Raw genomic sequence first — 21,463 nt, 5'->3', positions numbered from 1 at the left:
TCAACTGGGCACTCAAGGGGAGAGCACTAGTGTGGGTCTGATTGAAGTGTGAGCTTATAAAGATCAGTGTGGCTCTGGGAAGCACCAGGGATGAAGAGCCAAAGCAGCATTTGGCTTTCTGTCCATGCTTACCCACAAAGTAGATTTATGTCTTTGGTGACATTCTGTAATGTCTCTAATCCTCACTCGAGTCATTCAAAATTGGGAAGTCATCTTGATCGTCTCACCTAACCATGCTACAAAGGTTAAATGAACTAATATACAAAGCAGGGGCTTACGAAGGCTTATTAAGACCAGCTTCGATGTCAGTGGTTGTTTCTACATGTTTTGCGTCCCCAAGGCCCCTGGATCAGGGTGCATAGAGCAATGGCTTCCTAAATATTCATCCGACTGAACTGAAATGAGAAGATGGCTTCAGTGACTTCTGTCGAGAATGGAAAGTTTTAAGTTTGTGTTCAGCAAACCCAGAGAGAGGAAAAATATATCCTATTCTCTAAGTGGAAACTGTGTGCAGGATTCTGCATCCAAATGCTGACCACTTTTACCCTTTCTCCACAATGAAATAGGGCCTGGTAGTTTTACCAATGTCTGGTGAGTGTAAGGCAAGTCCAACTGAGCAAATCGATGCCATCCATTTCTTGCTGCTTAATCCAGACGGAATCCTCTGTGGTCTTCTCTCCCCATATGCCCAGAGTCTAGCTGAGCTGTCCTTACAAGGGAGGGGTAGGCACACATTTAATTCTTGCAGCCTGCGCATTGCTGAGTTCATTTACATAGCAGCATTAAAGTAAAGAAGTCATATCTAAATACAGATTGGTCACCAAATATTTATGCAACATTTGGCAGTAGGAGCAGTTCGGGCGATAATGCTATTTATTTCAGACGAGGAAGTTGAAATGTAGCGAGGACCGTGATTTACTCAGAAGCAGTGATGGGTTCTTGGCTGTCCACTTGGCTTCTCTGTAGGTTCTAGAAGCTCTCAGTGAAGACATCCATGCGGTACTGGGTCATGACATTAGCGCCCACACTTCTTGTGGTTTTCTCAAGTGCTTTGGGAAACCAGTCCATTATTCTCATTGTTGAAGTTCAACAATGACAAATGACTAAACTGACAGAACCAGAGGCCTTGTTGGACAATGCCAAGTGATGTTCACAGAAGGTCCAAGAAAGAGTGAGGGCGTGGGATATGAGTGAGGATTGTGTCGCACCTCACTTCCACCCCCAGTAACGTCCTTACCTAGGCAAGAGTGCATTTCTTTCCTACACATTTTCATTTCCTTGTCCCTTGCACAGCATTGATGCCTGTGAGTTGGGAGACCGAGGCTAGTTCTTTTTATTATTATTATTATTATTTTATCAGTTGTGGGGGTTGAACTCTGGGCCTGGGTATTCTCCCTCAGCTCTTTAGCTCAAAGTGAGTGCTCTTCCACTTGAGCCAGAGCGCCACTTCTGGTTTTCTGGTGGTTTATTGGAGATAAAAGTCTCATGGCCTTTCCTGCCCAGGCTGGCTTTGAACCATGATCCTCAGATCTCAGCCTCCTGATAGGTGTGAGCCACCAGTGCCTGGCTTTTTATTTAATTTTTAAATTATAGTTTACTACCGTTAAGTAGTTGTACAAAGGAGTTATCTTTCAACAAAGGTGAAGCTAGTTCTTTCTGAGCCAGCAAGCTGTAAGGAAAAAGGCCTTGGGCTTAGAACCTGATGCTTGTGCTATAGTTTGGTTCTTCTGTGTGTGCTTTATAGAGTCCATTAAAATAAGCCATCGACTCCTTACTGTGCTTATCAGTAAAGTTCACATTGCGTTGCTTACATCTTCCTTGTTAACTATACTAATTAGGCCAAAGAGAGCTCCATATTTTTAAAGTGAATTGGAAATAATGTGTTGTTCATTCTCTCCTGACCTTACAATTTCATATTAGGAGGCAAGATTTCCCCATCCACCAAGAGGAATAACTTGTGCTTTTAAACCTGCATTTACTACTCGCCCTCTCTCTCTTCTTATTTTTTCCCTTCCTAAAGGGTCTGCTTGGTCCAGAAGGCAAAGATGGAGCCCCTGGCTTACAAGGTCTCCGAGTAAGTAAACTGTCTTCCCTTTCTAATGCCCAGCACATGCACACTGGATTACAGTTTATAAGGACAGGAGCCAGCTTCAGGCACCTGGCATTAATACTGCAATCAGAAGAAGGGTAGACTCAGCTCGCTTTTCTGTGAAGCTCCCATGTAATGTGCCCTGGTTCAGGTTTGGCAGCATGGAGATGAGTTTGTGACTCGGGTGTGCAGTAATGCACATCCTTGTGTGATCAAAGTGCCTGATAGAGGGCAGCCCAGTGCTGGAGAGGGCACAGCACACAAGAGGCCCAGCCTGGAAGGCATCGGAGCCTTGGACTAAGCTTTAAGAAAAGCCTAAGGGAAAATAGGAACAAGGAGGGAGCTTCTAACACGTTACACTGCTTAACCCAGGTATCCATATTATCATTGAATATCATGTTCCGTGTGGCACTTAATTTAATCTTTTGATTTAATTAAGCATCTGTCTTATGTAAATTGGACATCCTTGATGTGATTTTTTATTGTAAAGATACTATACAGAGGGTTACAGTTACATGAGTGAGGTAATGAGTACACTTCCTCTTGAACATTGTTACCCCCTCCATTGTTTTCCCCCTACAATCCCCTCCCTCCCTCCCTTCCCCGAGGTTCTTTTTTTTTTTTTGATTGTGATTAAGTGATTACATAATTTCTGGAAATTCACAGTATTGTGGAATAATGATGCTCATTTAAAGTCACAAGTTCATTCTAACTTTCCTGGAGCAAATTGTCTATCACAGTCTGTAATATATAACGGTGCTCACATGTTATATACCATATATGTGATCAGCAGCATGGGGATATTTAGTAGTGGTTCAACCAGATGAGTGGGAGTTCTTTGTTTCTTAAGTCCTGTTAGTTTTGTCATATCACCTAACATTTTGGATTTATCATCCACTTATCAGGGAGACCATGTACTGTTTGTCTCTTCATTCTTGGCTTACCTTGCTCAACATGATTCCTTCTAGCTCCATCCATTTCCCTGCAAATGCCATTATTTTGTCATTTCTAATGGCTGCATAATATTCCATTGTGTATAGATACCACAATTTTTGGATCCATTCATCTGTGGTGGGGCATCTAGGTTGTTTCCATATCCTAGCTATTGCGAACAGTGCTGCAATAAACATGGAGGTGCACATGTCCTTGTATATTGGTTCCTATTGTTCAGGGTAGATGCCTAGAAGTGGTATGACTGGGTCGTAAGGGAGGTCAATCTTTAGCTTTCTAAGGACCCTCCAGACTGCTTTCCAAAGTGGTTGTATAAGTGTACATTCCCACCAGCAGTGTAATAGGGTTCCTCGTTCTCCACATCCCCTCCAGCATTTGTCGTTGGTTGATTTGTGGATGTGGGACATTCTGACTGGGGTAAGGTGGTATCTCAGGGTTGTCTTTATTTGCATTTCCTTCACCACCAGGGATGATGAACATTTCTTCATGTGTTTCTTTGCCATTTTTATTTCTTCATTTGAGAAGTCCCTCTTTAGTTCCCTTGGTTTGTTAGGTTTGGGAGGGATTAGTTTCTTGAGTTCCCTGTATATACAGGATGTTAACCCCTTGTCTGATATATTGCTGGTAAATATTTTTTCCCAATTAGTTGGTTGTCTTTCTAGCTTGGTTACGATAGCTTTTTCTGTGCAGAAGCTTTTTATTTTAAGGTAGTCCTATTTGTCGAGTCTCTCTCCAACTTGTTGTGACCCTGGGACTCTGTTCAGGAAGTTCCTTCCTGTGCCTATTAGTTCAAGTGTCTCTCCTACTCTGTCCTGCAGTATTTTCAGAGATTCAGGTTTAATGTTAAGGTCAGTATGCCTGGCTCTTGCCACAGGTTTAAGCAGAAGAGCTGCAGAAACATAACCAGGGTGAGATTCCCTCCTGTGCATCCACAGCAAATGGGGCTGGACCCAGGTCCAATGCTGGGTCCCTGTTAGCATGAAGCTAACAATATGGTGTCTGGCACAGAGTGAGGGTGTCATGCACTTGTAGAGCTCTGAGGCACAGGCCCTCCTTCCTGCTGTCCGGAGCAAGCTGTACCCAAGGCACTGGCATCCTGCCCTGGGGCTTGGGGTAGCCGCTCAGGACCAGGGGGCTTCCTGTCCCCCCTAGAGGGCGTTGTCTACAGGGCAAAGGAACACTGACTGTCCGGAGGATGCAGGATGCCCTGGCGTCTGGCAGAAGCATCCCTATTCATTCAGAAGACCCTCTACCTCAGTTGGGTAGTGGTATTGGGAATCAGCTGTGGATTGATAGTCAGACGGAATCAGGCCGTTCTATCCTCCTTGCTAGAATCAGGTTGCTTTTCTTCTCACAAACTCCAATCTGTCCTTCCTCACCAGTAAGATTTAACTCTTCGATTTCCAAACAACTCTGCAGTGAATTTTCAAGATTCTAGGACTTGTTTAGAAGGCCTGTGATTGTGATATGGTGGTGATCTGTAGGTGAGAAATAAGGGAATGAGTTCTTCCAATTATAATACCTTGGAAATACCACTCCTCATTCAACACACCCAGTTTCCCGGTCTGTCAAATGAGGAAGTCAGTTGGCTGGTTGCTCTCTCCTCTGTACAGTGGAAGGATCCTGGGTGTGAGGTCCTGACTCACTTCCCAGCAGCTGCGGGATGCTGGCAAGTCGCTTGGCCTCTCCTGGCCTGTTGTCTTGTTACAGGGAGGAAGGCGTCACCGTGGGGAAGCTGCTAGGAGGAAGGGCACTCAGGGAAGCAGCAGGCTATGCTGGCCATTACGGGTCTCCCTCTCTGCATGCGACACGCCCTTCAGGGATAACCGCATGCTGTGATTAGTGTTTATGTGGACCTATCTCTAGTCTACATTTGGACAGCTGCTATTTTATAACAGCTTGTCAGAGCTTGCCTCTCAGGCCTGCACTTCCTCATTGTGTGTGATTTTCTGGAATCTTCTGAGGGTTATGTTTCCATGGATGACGGCTGCCATCTCCAGAAGCACCTGTTACCTCTAAATGAAAAGCCAACCACAGATGCAATAGGGACTAGGCCTGGCCAAGCTTAACATGGGTCAGGGGCTTTGGGAATTGGGCAGCTGCACATGTTCTGTATATTGGATGAAAAGCACGACGCTGTGTCTTCCTGTTCAGGCTCTGGCAGTCAGTACTGCACTGGGAACACTCAGCCAATCCTGTTTTATATTCTTTTTGCCTATCTCTTTGCCTCTGTTGTTGGGTATCTCCCTGCCCTTCCCCATCCCTGCCTCTTCTCTAGTCCCTTCCTTCTGGAGGATCAAGTATTTCTTCAGTGTTAACTGGCTCCAGCTGTTGTCTGAGTTCAGTTAGAAAGGCAATCCAGTCCCTCAAGGCAGGATGAGAGAGTTTTAAAGTCAAGCATGTAAGTTGGTGATGCAGGAATGCCTGGTCCATTGGTGAGTTCATGAACGGACTCTCAGGACGGGGGCTGGCCACGCTGAGGGCTGGGGGACGGACGCGCCAGGCAGAGGCAGACATTGGAGATATGCTCTGGGACTAGAGCTGAAGCTGCATTGGCATGTTAGGACCAGAGACCAGCGTGAATAGAGCTGGCCAGGAGTCAAGCAGCAAGGGGTGGAGTCTGAGGAATTAGGAGCCATTTGTGTTGGGCCATGTGAACGTATTCTATCTAAAGGCTTTATATAGACTATTCTTTATAAAGGCTGGGAGGGAATTGGAGGGGGCTGCTGTATGCTTTTAGTGTGTTTTATTATAATAAAAATGCAACAGTAGAACACAGTCCCATATATCCCATATCCACTTTCCATGTCATTGAAAAACATGCTTTATTTGTGCCCAAAGCCACGTCTCCCACCATTGTAAGTACTGACGGTGATGGCTAATGTCACGCCATTTTGTTTTCTGAGTATTTCAGTACATCATCTCCAAAAGCTAAAGGATTCAAGAGAAACACAACTGTCATACCATTGTCCCACCTAAACCTGTGAGTGCCACTTGAAGTTTCACCGAATATTGATCTTTGGGTTCAGCGTGTTCCACATCTCTTCTGTGTCTGGCTGCGGTTTGCTTGCTGCAGAGGTCTGAATACCGCAGAGGTAGCCTGGCGTGCGTTCGGGGCACATCCATTTGGTGGCTGAGTTGAGGATAGGTTACAGAGTAGAGGGAGACCAGACTGGAGCTGCAAGGTGATTACATCATCAAGGTGGAGTCTCCCATCAAGAGCAGGAGCTAGACGGTGCAGAGGGCTTCGAGTGACCATCACAGTCCATGTGACCTGTGGCAGGGATGAGAGGGGACAAGAAAAAGACAGAAGTCAAGTCCTGAAAGATCCAGCACCTAGCAGCATGGAGTACAGATTGCAAGGTGGGCGATGAAGGTGGCGATTCAGGGCAGAGTGAAAGTACTGAGGTGCTTCCCTCTTGTTTGGCTTCCTCTCCTGGATTGCACATGGCGACATAGGTGTCTTTGGATCCTCTGTGAGTCCTGGGTGACTCCCTGGTTCAACCCCATCCTGCGGCCTTGCTTGTTCCGTGTTTGCAGCAATGGAAGAGAGTTGAAAGCTCACTGTGATGTCGGGAGGCCGGGAGCTAGCGGCTTCCTGCGCCCCCATGCACCGCTGCGTCAGGGAAACCCGAGACAGGACTGACAGGTCTGCTTCCCTCACCACCACCTGTCACTTCCTCCTCATCAGTTCGAACAGAAACATCACTCAGCAGAGCCCTTGAGCATCAAGGCAAACAGCCGGGCCACACAGAGGAAGAGCGGGCAACAGCAAGATGCAGAAATCTGTGGATGGAGATGCAGAGCTAAAACACGGGGTAGGAGGAAGAGTCTGGGCCCTCTGTTTTAGAGATTAGTGCCAGACAGACTGCACGATTCTTTGCAAGGTAAATCCATTCGTTTTGGACCAAGCCAGTACTTTTTCCGCAATGACGCCAGTGAGAGGCGAGTTGAGAGCGGCAGCCTGCTGGGATCGCAGCAGGAACAGAGACACTGTGCCTTAACGTCCTGCTGCTGGTCTGTCCTAAGCAGTCAGAAGCAAGCAGGAAGTCTGGCAGTTAGCTGACATGAGCCCGGTTACCCCTGAGTCTGGAACATTCCAGCAGAAGAGCCAGCCTAGGCCAAGGCCACACTAGCATTTGGACATGCCAGAGTTCCAGGAAACTGACCTCCCCCCAGAGTTTTCCCATTCTCGTTGTTCAGCCCCACACAGCGGTCCTGTTCTCGTGTCTATCTTCATGCGCTGCCGAGAACTTACTCAATATATTCTCATTTAGAATTCATTCATTTTTTCTCCATTAGAATGTAATACTATGAGAGCTGGGATTTTTTTCCTTCTCTGTTTTTATATTCACAGTTCCAAGAAGAATACCTCACACTCAGAAAACATACACACTGTATATACACATAAATTACTTAGATTCAACTGTGCACTGCTGGCTCACACCTGTAATCCTAACGACTCAGGAGGCTGAGGTCTGAGGATTGCAGTTTGAAGCCAAGTCCATGAGACTCTAATTTCGAGTTTACCAGCAAAAAGCAGAAGTGGAGCTGTGGCTTGAGTGGCAGAGCACCAGCCCTGGTTGAAAAAAACTAAAGATAGTGCGTAGGCCTTGATTTCAAGCTCCAGAACCATGTAATATTTAAACACATATAAGATGAACATACATGTATGATGACATTAGTCATTGCTTGCCTTCCTTCTCTTGAATAAGCCGTGTGTAAGAACAAAGGAGCGCATAAGAACGAAGGAGCACAGTGTGGATTCAGGTCTGTGGGCACAGACACACATCTCAGAGAGGACAAGGTCTGTGGTCAGAGATGGTGCCTGGTCACCTGGCTTCTGACCTTGAGCAGGGAAAATACCCAGTGTCAGAGTAGAAAAAGGGTGGCCATGCCTTGCTCTGGTATTGAATCTTGGAGGAAATAACCCAGCATCTTTGTTCCTCTTTGGAAAGGAATGCTCAGGAACATCTCATGTGGCCAGGCACTTCAGTATCATATAAAATGTGGAATGCCTGAGCTCTAGAAACATCACAGTAGAAGAGGGCTCTAAAACTCACCGAGAAATTTTATGTTCAGAAAGACAAAAAAAAGGCTTCTTTGAGGATGCAAGGTTTTTGTCTTTGCTGTTTGCACACGTTCAAAGCAATCTCGGATTTCTTTGATTATTTTCTTAACATTGTCTGGTTTCTATTCACTCATAGATAAAAACTGAAGCATTGATCCTGTTGGATAGGGTATGATCACTGTATTTCTTACTACAGATGTGCCAGTGGCATTAAGAACACATTTTCAAACCAGAATTGATCTATGCCCATGTAGAGGTAAAATAAGGAAGACATAACCGTGCTGTCATTGGAAGGCAGTCACCTAACTAGATGATTTTTTTGCGTTTGTGTTTCTTACCTAGCTCTTGGATAGCACCATGATGTATGGTAGTTTCAGCCTCATTTTATTGTTGAGGAAAGGTACAAATCAGAGTCCCCAGTGTCACCCAGACTCTTAGGTGAAGCAGTGTGGGAATTCAGGTCTGCCTGGCTCCAAACCCTCCACTGTCTGTGCTTTGGGATTGGTGCCTGTGTCTCTGTATAGCCCAAAGTTCTAGAACTTGCTGTTGGTACCTTGCAGGGTTCTTGGGCCTTTCTGACTGTGTCTACCCCATGTGGTGTGTGGAACATAGACCACTTTAGACTCTGGTTGTTCCCCTTGGATCTGATCATCTCCTGACTGCCAGACACAGCCAGGCTTGCCATCTCTGACTCCTGGCAGATTTGCAGGGAGAAACATGGGGCAGCCGGGGTCGTATTTGTTTTAGTCTTCTACTTCTAGAGCTTTTCTTCTGGCTCTACCAGTTGGTAGCAATGCTGTTTAGATCACAATCTACTGTAAGATCCACTCCAGGGTTTGAAGCCCAGGTTTCTGTCAGGACTCCCTTGGTTTCCCTTGAACACCTGGCTCCAGCTCCACCCAGTGGAAAAATAATCACATGACATCCGGAAGCCTGGAGAAGAGGAACTAAGCAAAAGACCATGGGATGTATATTCGAATGACTGGCTCAAGAAACCCTGCCATCTGTTAATGGGCCTGACAGTGGCCGTGTGAGCTCACCCTGGCTGCGAAGATACTGCGGCTCTGAGCTTCCGGCTCCCCTTCCCCGGCCCCTTCCAAGGCTAGACAGGCAGCCACGTTTGGCATCCGGGCACCCAGACTGGCTTGAAGAACATCAGCCCTTAGGAATAAATTGCAGGCACTTTAAATGTCTGGGTAGCAATTTAAAAGAGAAGAAAAATGACGGCACACAGCCCTGCTGTTATTGAAAGAGCTCTGTACTGCACAGAACTGGTCCTGGCTGGCCCTTCCCCGATCCCACCATCAGTTATACTTGGGAAATGGAGAAATTATGCAGCTGCTGCTCCATCGAAAGGTACTCGTTATGCCACTGCTGAAATACTGTCGGCGCTGCCTCTACACACCTCTGCCACCATCATTACCACCCTCCTCACCAGCACCCCCCTACCACCACACCACTGCCGATGTTCCACCAGCACCAGCACCCCACTACCACCACACCACTGCCAATGTTCCACCAGCACCAGCACCAGCACACCACTACCTACCACCACACCACTGCCAATGTACCACCACCACCATCACGACTGTCACCATAATTACCACCACCATCAGTCACCACCATGACGATCACCTACACCCCAACCACCACTGCTGCCAGGAGCAGTACCCACCACCTCTACCAGCGCTATAATAATCACCGTCACCATAACCATCCTCACCACCACGGCCGTCATCAATACCACCATTACCACCACCATCGCCATCACAGGATCATTGCTAGAACCATCATCATCACCACCCCCCTACCAATAGCACCATTACCTTCACCACCACCACCACCACCGTCCACCTGGGTGGTACCAAGGAATCTGTTTCTCAAGTGTATTTTGTTGCCACTTTTTGCCTATTATTTCTGTCACTGTTGGGGGCTTCGTGGAAGAAATGGTTCTGATGTGAGCTGTGACTGGCAGGCTGGGGCAGGGAGGTGGTGTTACAAGTAGACACAGCCTTGTGGGCCACGTCGCAAGAGGCCAGAAGTCTTAAGAGGTGTTTTGGCTGGGTGAAGAGGCTGTCTTGGCTTCTGCTCAGAAGATGGGAGTAATACACTGGATAAAGTGTAGAGAAGATGATCAGAACCACAGCGCCTGGCCGTATCTCCAAAAGAAACCGTTGGGTATTTACCTTTGGATGATGAGAAGGCTCTGAGTGCTTTTGAGTAGGAGTGGCGCTTTCACACCTCAGGGAAGGTGGCAGGGGGTGAGCTGTCCAGGCGGAGAGGAGAGTCGCGGGGGGGGGGGGGGGGGCGGGCTCCTGTGATTGAGAGGCACAGACGGCTCAGGTGCTGGGGTGTGGAAGCATGCACGCAGGACTGGAGCTGGTGTTTTTCTGGGCGAGGCTCCTTCCTGGATGATCCGGAAGCACTCTGCCTTTTTGAGGAGCTTCGAAGCTGCCTCATACCATTGCTTTGACCCCAGATTTCTGCCTTTAGCCTCTTGCGTCCATCTTGGGCTGTTTGCTTCTTTTAGTTGATTTCTTTGCATTGCTTTCTCACCCTCTCCCTTCTCCCAGCCTGTGGACCCGTTCCTTCAGACGTGTTTATTGGATGGCCAGCACCTCCCAACTCCAATCCAGGCCTGTTACAGCTTTCATTCACTTCCTCATCCTTAGAGTCTGTGAGCATTAGTAACATATGATCTCACCCTGCAAAAGATTCAAAGAGCTGCTGAGACCACTGCCTCCCGCACGGGTGACTACCCCAACAGAGAGAGTTAGACCCTGCCCCTTTCCTCTCACTATTCACCCCATCAACAGCCGGGGCCTTCATAGATCTTCACTTCAGTCACTCGGTGTCCTGGCCCTCGTTTTAACCTTGCATAGAGGCATGTTGCTGGCTTGTTTTCTGAAATCTGATGATCATTTAGTGGATCCCACTCACCCTGAGGGAGAAAATGGTTTCTTTGTCTTGGAAGGGGTGTCTGCCTTCCATTCCTTCAGGAAGATGAGCTGTGGCTCTGGGCTCTCTGGGCCATGTTTGCATATATCAGAGCTCAGTCGGAGGGAGGCTGAGACCAAGGCCTCGAAGGCATGGCTGGCTTCTGAAGGTATCTGTGACCATAACTTAACAGGTGTCATTCTAGCTTGGGCCTTGCTCACCGCAGGCTGAAATGCTTCAGAGTCAGGGGTGGGGCTTAGAGCCTAGTGCTTCTGAGTCAGGCAGACTCATCTACTGTCTGCAAGAGCATTGATCACCAAGCTGTGTCTTCTTCCCCTTCCTAACTTCACTCACCTCCAACCTCTATGGCTATTCTCCTTGCCATGGATACTTTGATCTCCAAGCCACAGTCTGTTCTACCATTCCAGCCCACCAATGTGTATCAGCCATATCACAGGGACTGTCATGGGCCCAGGCTGCAGCATCAAAAAAGCCAGGGCCAGCCCCTGCTGGCAGGTGCCTTGCTTCCTGGTAGTGTCTGTGAGGCAGTCAGTAAATAGACATGAGTATCCACATTGAGTCTGTGGTGACACAGGCTAAGAAGGTTCGGCTGGTGAAGGGGTGGCATGTGTGGATGAGACGGGATAGCAGCTATTGTGATGAGAGGGCATTTGGGCAGCGACCAACCCCGAAGAATCGCAGAATCCATTCCTACCGATCTCGTGGGAACCAACATTCCAGGTGGAAAGAAAAGTCGATGGAAGGACCTTGAGGCTGGGACTATTTGCCCAAGGTAGAGGAAGGACGCCAGTACTTGGAGGTGGGGAAAGTGTCAGGACGTGAGAAGAGGGAGTAGCAGAAATGGCTCCTGTTGGGCCAGCTGGGGGCCATTGATGGTTTACTCTGAGTGAGCTGGAGAAGCCCTGCAGTGTCTGTGGCAGAAGAGATACAGATGCACTGGTGTTTTAATAAAGCCACCCTGGCCAAGGATGATGGGGACCTGAGGGGCCACCTAAGGGTCCAGGACCAGCCGGTAGGGGATTGGCCCAGCAACGTTGTGCTGAACAGTGAGGCGCGTTTTTGGTCAGTTTTGCTCTTTCCTCTTTGATGCCTCTGGTGCCAGTATACAGTGGTGACGTTCAAATACTGGACCAGGAGAGAGGGAGGAAGGAAGGAAGGAAGGAAGGAAGGAAGGAAGGAAGGAAGGAAGGAAGGAAGGAAGGAAGGAAGGAAGGAAGGAAGCAGTAGAGGAGGGGAGGAAGGAAGAAGGGAAGGATCAGAAGGAAAATCGTGGGGCTGGGTTGGGCTCAGTTCAGGGAAAGACAGTAGCCTAATATGTATGAATGACGTGGGGTTCAGGACCAGTGAGGACAAGCAGGGGTTGCCAAGGTACAGGAAGGAGAGGGCCCCATTTGCTGGATGAGAGCCGATGTCAAGGTTCTATAACCTCAGGGGCAAGTGCAGAGTTCTGTGGGAGCTATCGTAAGAGGAAACACAGGATTCGGGCCACACAGACGCAGGTGGCTTCCTAACCCTAGCACTTCCCTGCCCTGTAATGCCTGCCAACTCCAACTACCCAAGATAGGAAGGACCAGGAAGAAAGTTTGCCATAAAACTCACGAAATGGGAGCCTTATTCAGTCGTCTTTCTTTAAGTTTCTGAACGAGCTGCTTTTATTTAACCAGGAAAGCTTCCAAGAAAACAAGAAGTCCACCCTCCCTCAGTCGGATAAACCTGCCATATGATAGTGCGGTTACCTCATCGTATGGATAAATACAAGAGTATACGTCTCCTCCCGCCTCCCATTTAGAGATGGGTGCTGAGAACCAAGGAGGGCAGTGGCCCACGATTGCACCCAGGACGGCGGGGGGGGGGGGGGGAGGGGAGGGGCCGGTGGGGGAGGGATGCATCCCAGTGTGGATTCTAAATGCAGAAGGGAGGAAGCGCCTGTGGGTTCCTGCGTGGGGGAGACGTCTAAATGCCCCCTCTCATCCTTGTCCTGCACATTATTTGGCTGGGCAAGGCGGTTGGGGAAAACACGCATGTCAAAAGCATTTCTTAAGGTTGGTCATTGTTGAGCAGCAGCATTTATTAACAGGTGGGTCTGCATACTGCAGTTTGTGAAGATGAAACGTGGGAGAGGGGAGGAGAGGGAGGAGGGAAGAGAGAGGGAGGGGAGGTACGCTTCTGACTTGCGCGTGCAATATCTCTGAAGGGTCAGGAGTGTCTGGCGGGTCAGGACAGGGACTAGAACGAGAAGATGTCACTCAGTGCACCTCTCTATGCCTTTGTGCTACTTCAACTAGTAAAGTCACAGAGCTGGGGTGCAAAACCACTTCCTGACAGGGAAGCCCACGCCCTTCTCCTGACCCCCACGGCGCTGCTCTTTCGGAAGATCTGGGAGTGATGATCCCGGGCCTCGCAGCCGTAAAGACCGGGGTTTCCATACCATGCGTTATTAAATGGACTCAGCAGTGCCTGCTTGCCTGTTCATTTTGGCTGCTTCTTCTGCCCTCAGGGGAAGAAAGGCGACGTGGGACCGCCGGGGACCCCAGGAGCATCGGGGCTGCAGGTAACTACTGTCCTCTGATCCCCACAGCAGCACTGCTTTTTCTGATAGAGCCATTTCCCAGGTAGCAGTGCTGAAGCAGAAGCTGGCCCAGAGAACCTGATCACTGTGTCACTTACAGCACATTCTTCCTGTGCCCTCAGAATCGATTCAGCGTTTGCAGATGCTTTCCAGGTGGAACTAGGTGTAATAAGGAACAATTGTTTGCTCCTCTATTAATGACGATTAGGCTAATTGGTTATTTATGCATTATCAGCGTGACAGCTGATCACATTTGATAGCTATTCAGACACTAGAGGGAATGAAATTGTTGCTCTATTAATAATTGGATTGATTGGTTAATATGTAGAAGCATGACTTAATTGTTTTTATTATGACTAATGAAAACTAGTCATCTATTTTGTTAACCTTTGGAATCTGCTGGTTAATTTGCCGCTCTCATTAATAATTGGATGAATTGGTTATTGGGAGGTTTTTTAATCAATGATTAAAAGAGAAGAAAGAAGTAAGTTTGGTGAAGTCTCCCAGTGTTTGGGGCTAGCTCACACAGCCGCTTCCATCCACACACAATTAGGTGCAGGTGGGAGTTTAAGGGTTGGATGCCCCCAGGTCCTGAGATAGTTCAAGGCCCCTCCAGATTGGACCCAGCTCCACCTAACCTAAAGCCCTATTTATTTTCCAGATAAATCCCTACCTGTGTGTCTCTTGGCCCAAAGAAAATGAGCCTTGCCTGACCCACCTTGGGAAGCTTCTGTGGTTGTTACCCTTGGCTCCACTTCTTTCTGGAAACTAACCCTGAGGAGAAATAATGTGGAGAATTCTTGTGGGTTTTTTTTTAAGATTTTTAAAAAAATTTGTCTAAAGGAAAGTGGAAGAGAGGAAAGGGACGTTCTCACTCTTGGAATACCCACGTGCCACGTAGGTAGATATGGATAAATGTAGAAAAATAGTTCAACCTGGCCATGCTATGATTTGCACTTAGAACGTTTACTTGTGACTCCACCCGCTCTTCTGATTGGCGCTGTTCAACTTGACTGCAGAGGAAAGGGGCAGAAATGGGGATTGTCGCAAAGCAGAAAGCCAAGGAGGTTGGTCCACTCAAACCTACAGGGAGGGTGGGCCTCTCCAGCTGAACAGAGCTTTACCCGCAAGGTCTCCATGACCATGAAAGATGCTCTAGCCACATCTGTCCTCCCCAAAGCTGAGATTATGTATAATTTCCATAATGGAGGGTGATACCATCCTAGAGCCCGACCATAACCTTGGTCTAAGCAGTGCCCTGAGGACATTCCCACAGCCTAGCACTCAGTCTCCCCGCCCCCGCCATGTCTCTCTCTCTCTCTCTCTCTTTCCACCGCCCATCTCTTTCTTTTTTGCCATCACTCTGTGCAGAGCTGAGGTTGAGTGTGATACTGGTCAGGGTCGTGTGCTGAGAGTTCATTAGGGCCAAGGGCAGGTGCAGCATCTGCCGTCTGCGCCACCTCTGTCACAGCGCTGTGCTGCTCCAGTAAGCATCTGTCCTCACCACTTCCCTGGTCTCCATCTTCTGGTGGACATTCCAGGGCCTATTAGGAACTTGAGAACTAAATCTGTAGATCATAAACATGTCAGCCCCATTTTGTCTAGAGATGTGCTATATGTAGATTGCAAAACCAGCCTTCCTTCCCCTTGAAAGAATTGCCAAACTCTCTCTATATAATATGTATATATATATATATATATATATATGTTTTTAATATATATATAGGGGTTTTTTTTGGTTGTGGGGCTTGAACTCTGGGCCTGGGCGCTGTCCCTCAGCTCTTCAGCTCAAGGCGAGTGCTCTACCACTTGAGCCACAGCGCCACTTCTGGTTTTCTGGTGGTTAATTAGAGGTAAGAGTCTCATGGACTTTCCTGCCTGGGCTGGCTTTGAACTGCAATCCTCAGATCTCAGCCTCCTGAGTAGCTAGGATTACAAGCGTGAGCCCCCAGCACCCGGCTCAAACTATATTTTTAATGGAAAGATGATGCCTAAAAATCTAGATTCCCAGGTCATCGGAAGGGGTAGCAGTTTTCCTGTGTACAGGCCAGAGACTGACTGGACTGGGAAGTCTGGATCCCGTGTCCTGCTCCGGCATGCCGGCCCTGTCCTCCTGGAAATCATGTCCCTCCCATCCCTGCCTGCCTTGCTCATCCCACGCTTGCCTCACTAACGGGTACTGGAGCTGAAGAACCCTCTTGTCTTGTCCTGGTCAGTGGTAAGTGCAGTCCATCAGGGAAAGGAGAACAGAGCAAGACTCCTTCCTGTGAGTCGCCCAGGATGGAGTGAGGAAGACAGATCAGCCAAAGGAGCCTCTCATTCCCTCTGCTCATTTGGATAATTGGCTGCCCACTTCCCACTGCCCCAGACTGAGAACAACTGAATTCTCTCCAGTAAAAACCACATCCATGTGCTCAGTGCAGACCACTGGCCCCCTTGCTCCACCCCCTCCCCCACGGCTCGCAGTGGAGACTCCTGGATCTGAGCACTGTTTAGCTGGGCCAAAAGCTCAGCGGAGCCGGGGGTCCCACCCTTGTCTGTCCTCTGTCCTCCATTGATGTGGCCAGGGTGGGGGCTTGTCATTCATCCCAGGGCTCTGGGCAAAGGTACTCCATCCCACGGACTCAGCTGTCCCCTCCTCTCGGGCTGCCCGGTACTGTCCAAGAACCCGGACCTTGGGTGGACGTGACCGAGAGCGATTGTTCTCTTAGGGTCTATGTGACCTTGAGAGTTAACTCGTGTTCTCCTCTCGGAGACCCTGATCCCTCAGCTTTGATGTCGTATTAATCATTCAGGTTGATTCAAGAATATTTATGGAGGGTCTCTCCAGACTGGATGCTTGGACAGGCAGGACAAAGATCCGGAGGGAGCCATGGCCAGTGGGCCCTGAGCCCGTGGCGCTGTGGTATCATTGTGCTGTCTTTCTGGGTGTCCACAGGGTGTAGGGTTCCCCACTCCATAGACCACGAAGCTGGGCCTCAGTAAAGGCCCAGGATCTTTCCCTATGGGAGAGAAGTAGCAGGTGGGGCTTTGATTCTCTCCTTGAGGGCTGGGCTCCAGCGCACCCCGAGCTGGTGGCCCTCGTGAACCACAGGGCTGCAAGATGCACCGGACAGAGACAGGTACTAGCGGGGACCCCAGCGGGTGACTTGCGCACAGACACAGGGCGCTGTGAGTAAAGGCGTCCTGGAATCCTGGGCAGAGCATGTGCTCCTGGTTTCTCCTTTGTTGACGGGCGCATGGCTGTCTCCTGGCTGTCTTCCACGTGGTTGCTAAGGGGCTGGCTCCTCTAGGCCTTCCCCAGGGGAGTCTGCAATAGAGCTGAGGTCCCAGCTGCACCAGGTGTCCAACAGCAGAGCCGTCCAGAGGCAAGGAGGCTGCTCTGCAGCCTATCTCTGCCTCCCCGCATTGCTCTGCCTTCAGAAGATAGCGTGTGGCCATGAGCACAGGCCTGCAGGGGGTGCCGAGGCTGCCTCCTGCCGCTGCCTCCTCTCTCCTGTCCCCCCTCCCCCTTCCCCATCCCTCCACGCGCCCCCCCACCCGTTCCCCACCTGGACTTCCAAGATGCTGTCTGTAAATTGGAAAAGGAGCTCGAGGCAAATCACCACCCCCTTTGAAATTGGGCACCTCCTGGGAGATGCTTCCAGATCTCCCAACAGCTGCTTCCAGCTGTTTCTAGTTGCTTCTAGTTGCTTTTAGCTGCTTCTAGCTGCCTCTCTCTCTAAATGCTTACTGCAGTTGTTGGGCTTAATTAGAGTTTTGCTGTGGGTGCTGTGCTTATAGCAATGAGCACACAGAGCCTTCTTAACCCCTCCTGTGAGCATGGCAGGAATGCATCTCACAGGGAGGCTCTCAGCTCTTCATAGAGCCCAGAGTTCCAGTCGCACTTAATATGTAGAGAATCCTCGTTAATCAGGAGATCTGGAGGATTCAAGTTAGCCTTGGCCAAAACATAGAACATCTGTGAGATTCTGTCTCTAAGCGATGAGTCAAAGCAGGCCAGAAGGCTTGGCTCAGATGGTAGACCAGCGATTTGTATAAGCAACCTGAGCAAATGGGGGGAGAGGCCAGCAGGGAAAGGCAGGAAGAACCAGTTCAAACCCCAGTGTGGCTGGGAAAAAATAAAACCACAACAAACAGAAATGGTGGGATAGGCCTGCAGGAAAAAGCCACAGCTTCTCCCTCATGCCGGAGGGGGCTGGGCAGAGCCTCCGCAGCATCGGAGCACAGGGTTTGTCAGGCTGGCTGTGCTAATGGCCAGTGGCTTCCCCTTCAGGTTGCAGTCCCCCTTCTGCAGTGTGGCATGGTATGAGTTGCCCGGGCGGACCACCACGGAGGCTGTGATGAGATACAGCATGCAAATCTTGGCCAAGTCATGTACCCAGAGGGGATGTGGCTGCTTTGTCCCAGCCTCCCTGGCTTCTGATTTCTTCCCCCTGGCTGTGGTCCACTCTGCGGCTTTAAGACTGGAACTGGTGGTGGGATGGCTGTGTGTGGAGCTGGCCTGTGCACATAATCCAGCCCTGGGGCTCAGCAGAGCCACGGGTGAATCCCAGAGCTCTAATTTGCGGCCCTGCACGTTCCAGCCCTTCAGTCTGGGAGTTCTACCGGGGACCAGCACACTGTGTGTATGAGGGGATTGCTGGCTGCCTGCAGCATCCCAACCATTCAGGAGCCTCTTCCTCCTGGAAGGGATGGCTGTGCAGCCTTCGGTGGAAATCTTACCTTCTCTGGCTCTCAGTTTTCTTCCATCAAACACGGAAGTTTGATTTGTACTAGATGATCGATAAAGATAGGGACATCCTGGGCTTGCAAATAGCAGCAGAGTTCGGGGCCTTTGTCAGGAGTGAGGGGAAAGGGGGAGAACCATTTACTTTGAAAGGCAGCAGCATCACCAGGAGTACAAGGAGGGCAGCCAAGGAAATGTGTTCCCTGCCTTGGGGCTGGGAAGGACCCTCAGATAAGGCTCAGTGGACCAGGGGCTGAGGACCCTCAGAAATCCTGCTGAAGGGCCCAGGATGGCCTGGCCAGCGCCTTTGGGAGCAGGTGTGTCCGTGGCGCTGCCTGCAGGGAGAGGCGGGTGAGGTGTGGGTGAGGCTGGCCTGGCCCTTTGTGTCTACATCCTGTATAGAATCCCGGCTGCTTAGCTCTGCTGGGCTGCTCTTGCTCCATCTCACAGCAGATGTCTCTGAAGAGCACAGATGCGCCCTAAAGACTCCCCAGGTCTAAGCAAGCTACAGAGATGACCACGGCGAAGCCCTCGTGAATGTCTAGTTTAGTGCTTTTTGGATGCCCGTGTTTGACTCACCTGCTCCCCCCAGAGGGAGGAAGGGGAACAGCTCAGGGACACAGCCGCGCTGACATTCTTCAGTGTTCACTGCCCTCTGGTGGCCCAGCTCCGCCTCTCCCCAGCGCTGCTGCTCCCTTCAGATGACAAATTCCCAGCAGGTTCCCAGGGAGCTCTGTCTGGATCTGGATCCATTCTTCCTGGTTGTGTGGAGCAGTGACTGTGGGCAGGGAGAGAGGGAGGTTGTGAACAGACCCGGAAGGATCCAGAAGGCCAGGCAGATACACGAGGCATTAGAAACAGGAGTTGCTGGGAATGCTTCAGCTGCCATGCGCTTGGTCTGTGGGCAGGAAGCTGAATCAGTCCTTGCGCTCCTCAAGGGGCCATTGTCCTGTGGCTACAACCAGACCCTGGTTGGTGGCCCAGGGCCTGCCTTCTCCCCCGTCCCCTTCCAATGCAAGCTACTTCTCTGGAACCACATGTGGTGGCATATGACTTGCTCCGAAGGCCTTTCTTGTAAAGCTCTGCCTCTTCACTCTCCAGGGTCCCGGCCTGGTGAATGGCTGTTCCCCTGCAGCGCTATTGGCTGTTTTATAAAACACAGTACTGGCCTCTGACACTTGGTTCCACCTGCCTTGTCCCCCAGGCCTTTGGTGATTTTTTTCTCTCTCTAGGGTGGGAAGGATCTGTGAGTGGGCGGCCCTTCCTTGGGAAGGAAGCATGCTCACGCACACACACGCGTCTTCTCTCTGAACAGGCAGCAGAATAATGTAACTGCTGATAAATACCTGCTACCCACAGAGGACACTTCCGATCATTTCTCAAAAGTTGCTTCAGATCTTTTTTCAGAAGTTTTGCCTTTGCTCCATTCTGCTTGAATTAAAGCAGTCTCAGCAAAGCTAAAGCTTGGAGCCCCAGTTCATCCCTAGGCCCAGTTCCCCTTTGTCTCTATTTAAAATACTGCCATTACGGGAGGCGGCTCTTTGTCCTTTTGTAACCCCCTCCTTCTCTTTATAGGGTCCCCCTGGACCTCCCGGCATCCCAGGGCCCCCTGGACCTGGAGGCCCCCCGGTAAGGCTGGCTTTGCTTTTCTCTCCTGAAGGTTCTTAAATGGTCTTATTGTGGTCTGTGGGGACCAACTCCTTCTCACCTTTCTTCTGCTCAGGGCTAGTCCAGGGTACACACAGGGAACCGCTCCCTTCGTGAAAACACCCACAGGCTCTCCGCAGACCCTGGGGCTCTGATGGCTCTGCATTTGAAGCGTCACTAGAACTAAGGTGGCACTTTAGTGTCTAGAAACTTCTAGACTCTGGTAGAGGGGGCGTGTCAGCTGCGACCGTCCAGTCAGGCATGTATAGTAGTTGACGCTTTAGCTTTGAGGTGATCTGTGGGTTAACATTCTCCCATTCAGCAGAAAGGGAATCGCCACATGGCTCAGGCAGACAGAGCTGCTTGGGTGGGGGTGGGAGTCGGGGAGAGCACAGTGCAGACCACAGGGGATGTAGATGCATGGAGGCAGAGGGAAAGAACAAGAGAAGGGGACTTGTGATGAGCGGGCTTATATAGGGAAAGGCAGGAGGCGGGACCACAGCGGACACAGAAGTGACCTCAGAGCCTGGGGAACCTCTTCCTGTCGGAGGGAAGTGTGACCAGGGTGGTTCAGGAAGTGACCTCAGAGCCCGGGGTCCTTGGCTGACTCCCAGTGGTTGACAGTCAGGTGATTTCCGGCAGGGACAGGCGGAGGGAGAGGGGCTATTCTCCCAGGCAGGCCTAACAGCCTCCTTCATTGGGGGAACAGCTGGGAAACTGCTCCCACAGCAGGTACTCAGAGGGTTAGACCCAGCAATGGGCAGAAGGACGGAGGTCCATCCGTACCCCCGGCTGGCAAGGGAGTGACCGTGGCTCCCGCCGCCCTGCAGATGTGCTGTGGACACGCCAACGGTGGTGAGGGGCCACTCAGTATTGCATGGTGGCCAGCACTGAGGGTCTCTGGTCACCCCCGAGGTGTCCTTGTGGGAGTCAGGGGCATGGACCTGTGTCCGGATTAGCGCTGCACAAGACTCTGCTCTCCACATCGCCTCACCGCTCCCTCCCATGTTCCTCTTTAGGGCCTACCTGGAGAAATCGGCTTCCCGGGCAAGCCTGGGCCTCCTGGGCAGACGGTGAGTGACCCTCTTGTTCCACGGCCTCAGATTGGCGGGGCCCTTGCGGCTGGGCCCCTCCCGGGCTGGTGACTTGCACGTCCCTCAGCCTGCTCCCTCTCCCCAGGACGCTGTTTCCTGGACTGTCCCCGGCCTCAGGGCCCTGGCCGACGATTGGGGCGATTGGGGACATGGCTTCCCGACCACCACCCTCACACTCATTCCCCCAAACACACTCCAGAGCCTCTTGCTTTTTAAAGAGTGGTCGTGTGACCCGAGGTCATGTGCTTAGAGGTAGCAGGGGCCGTGGAGACAGGGCCACGGTGCTCAGGCGGTGCACCCCCTGCCACCCCATTGCTACCTGCTCCTGGGTTATGGCAAAGGAGGCCTTTAAGTC

The 21,463-nt window shown here is 50.5% G+C and overlaps 1 protein-coding gene across 1 annotated transcript in view; it reads left to right on the top strand.

Moving 5' to 3' along the window:
* Positions 1 to 21,463, top strand: part of Col22a1 (collagen type XXII alpha 1 chain) — an 88,418-nt gene that overhangs the window by 35,945 nt on the left and 31,010 nt on the right. The window contains exons 16-19 of the mRNA XM_069991844.1: positions 2,021 to 2,074; positions 13,567 to 13,620; positions 19,943 to 19,996; positions 21,034 to 21,087. Coding sequence (XP_069847945.1) covers positions 2,021 to 2,074; positions 13,567 to 13,620; positions 19,943 to 19,996; positions 21,034 to 21,087 — 216 coding nt within the window. The remainder of the gene's footprint in view (positions 1 to 2,020; positions 2,075 to 13,566; positions 13,621 to 19,942; positions 19,997 to 21,033; positions 21,088 to 21,463) is intronic.

The sequence above is a fragment of the Dipodomys merriami genome, unplaced genomic scaffold, assembly GCF_024711535.1.
Source record: "Dipodomys merriami isolate MVZ:Mamm:240054 unplaced genomic scaffold, mDipMer1.0.p SCAF_4, whole genome shotgun sequence".
Lineage (NCBI taxonomy): Eukaryota > Metazoa > Chordata > Mammalia > Rodentia > Heteromyidae > Dipodomys > Dipodomys merriami.
The sequence above is the reverse complement of the archived record's forward strand: the minus strand, read 5'-3'. Positions and strand labels throughout refer to the sequence as shown.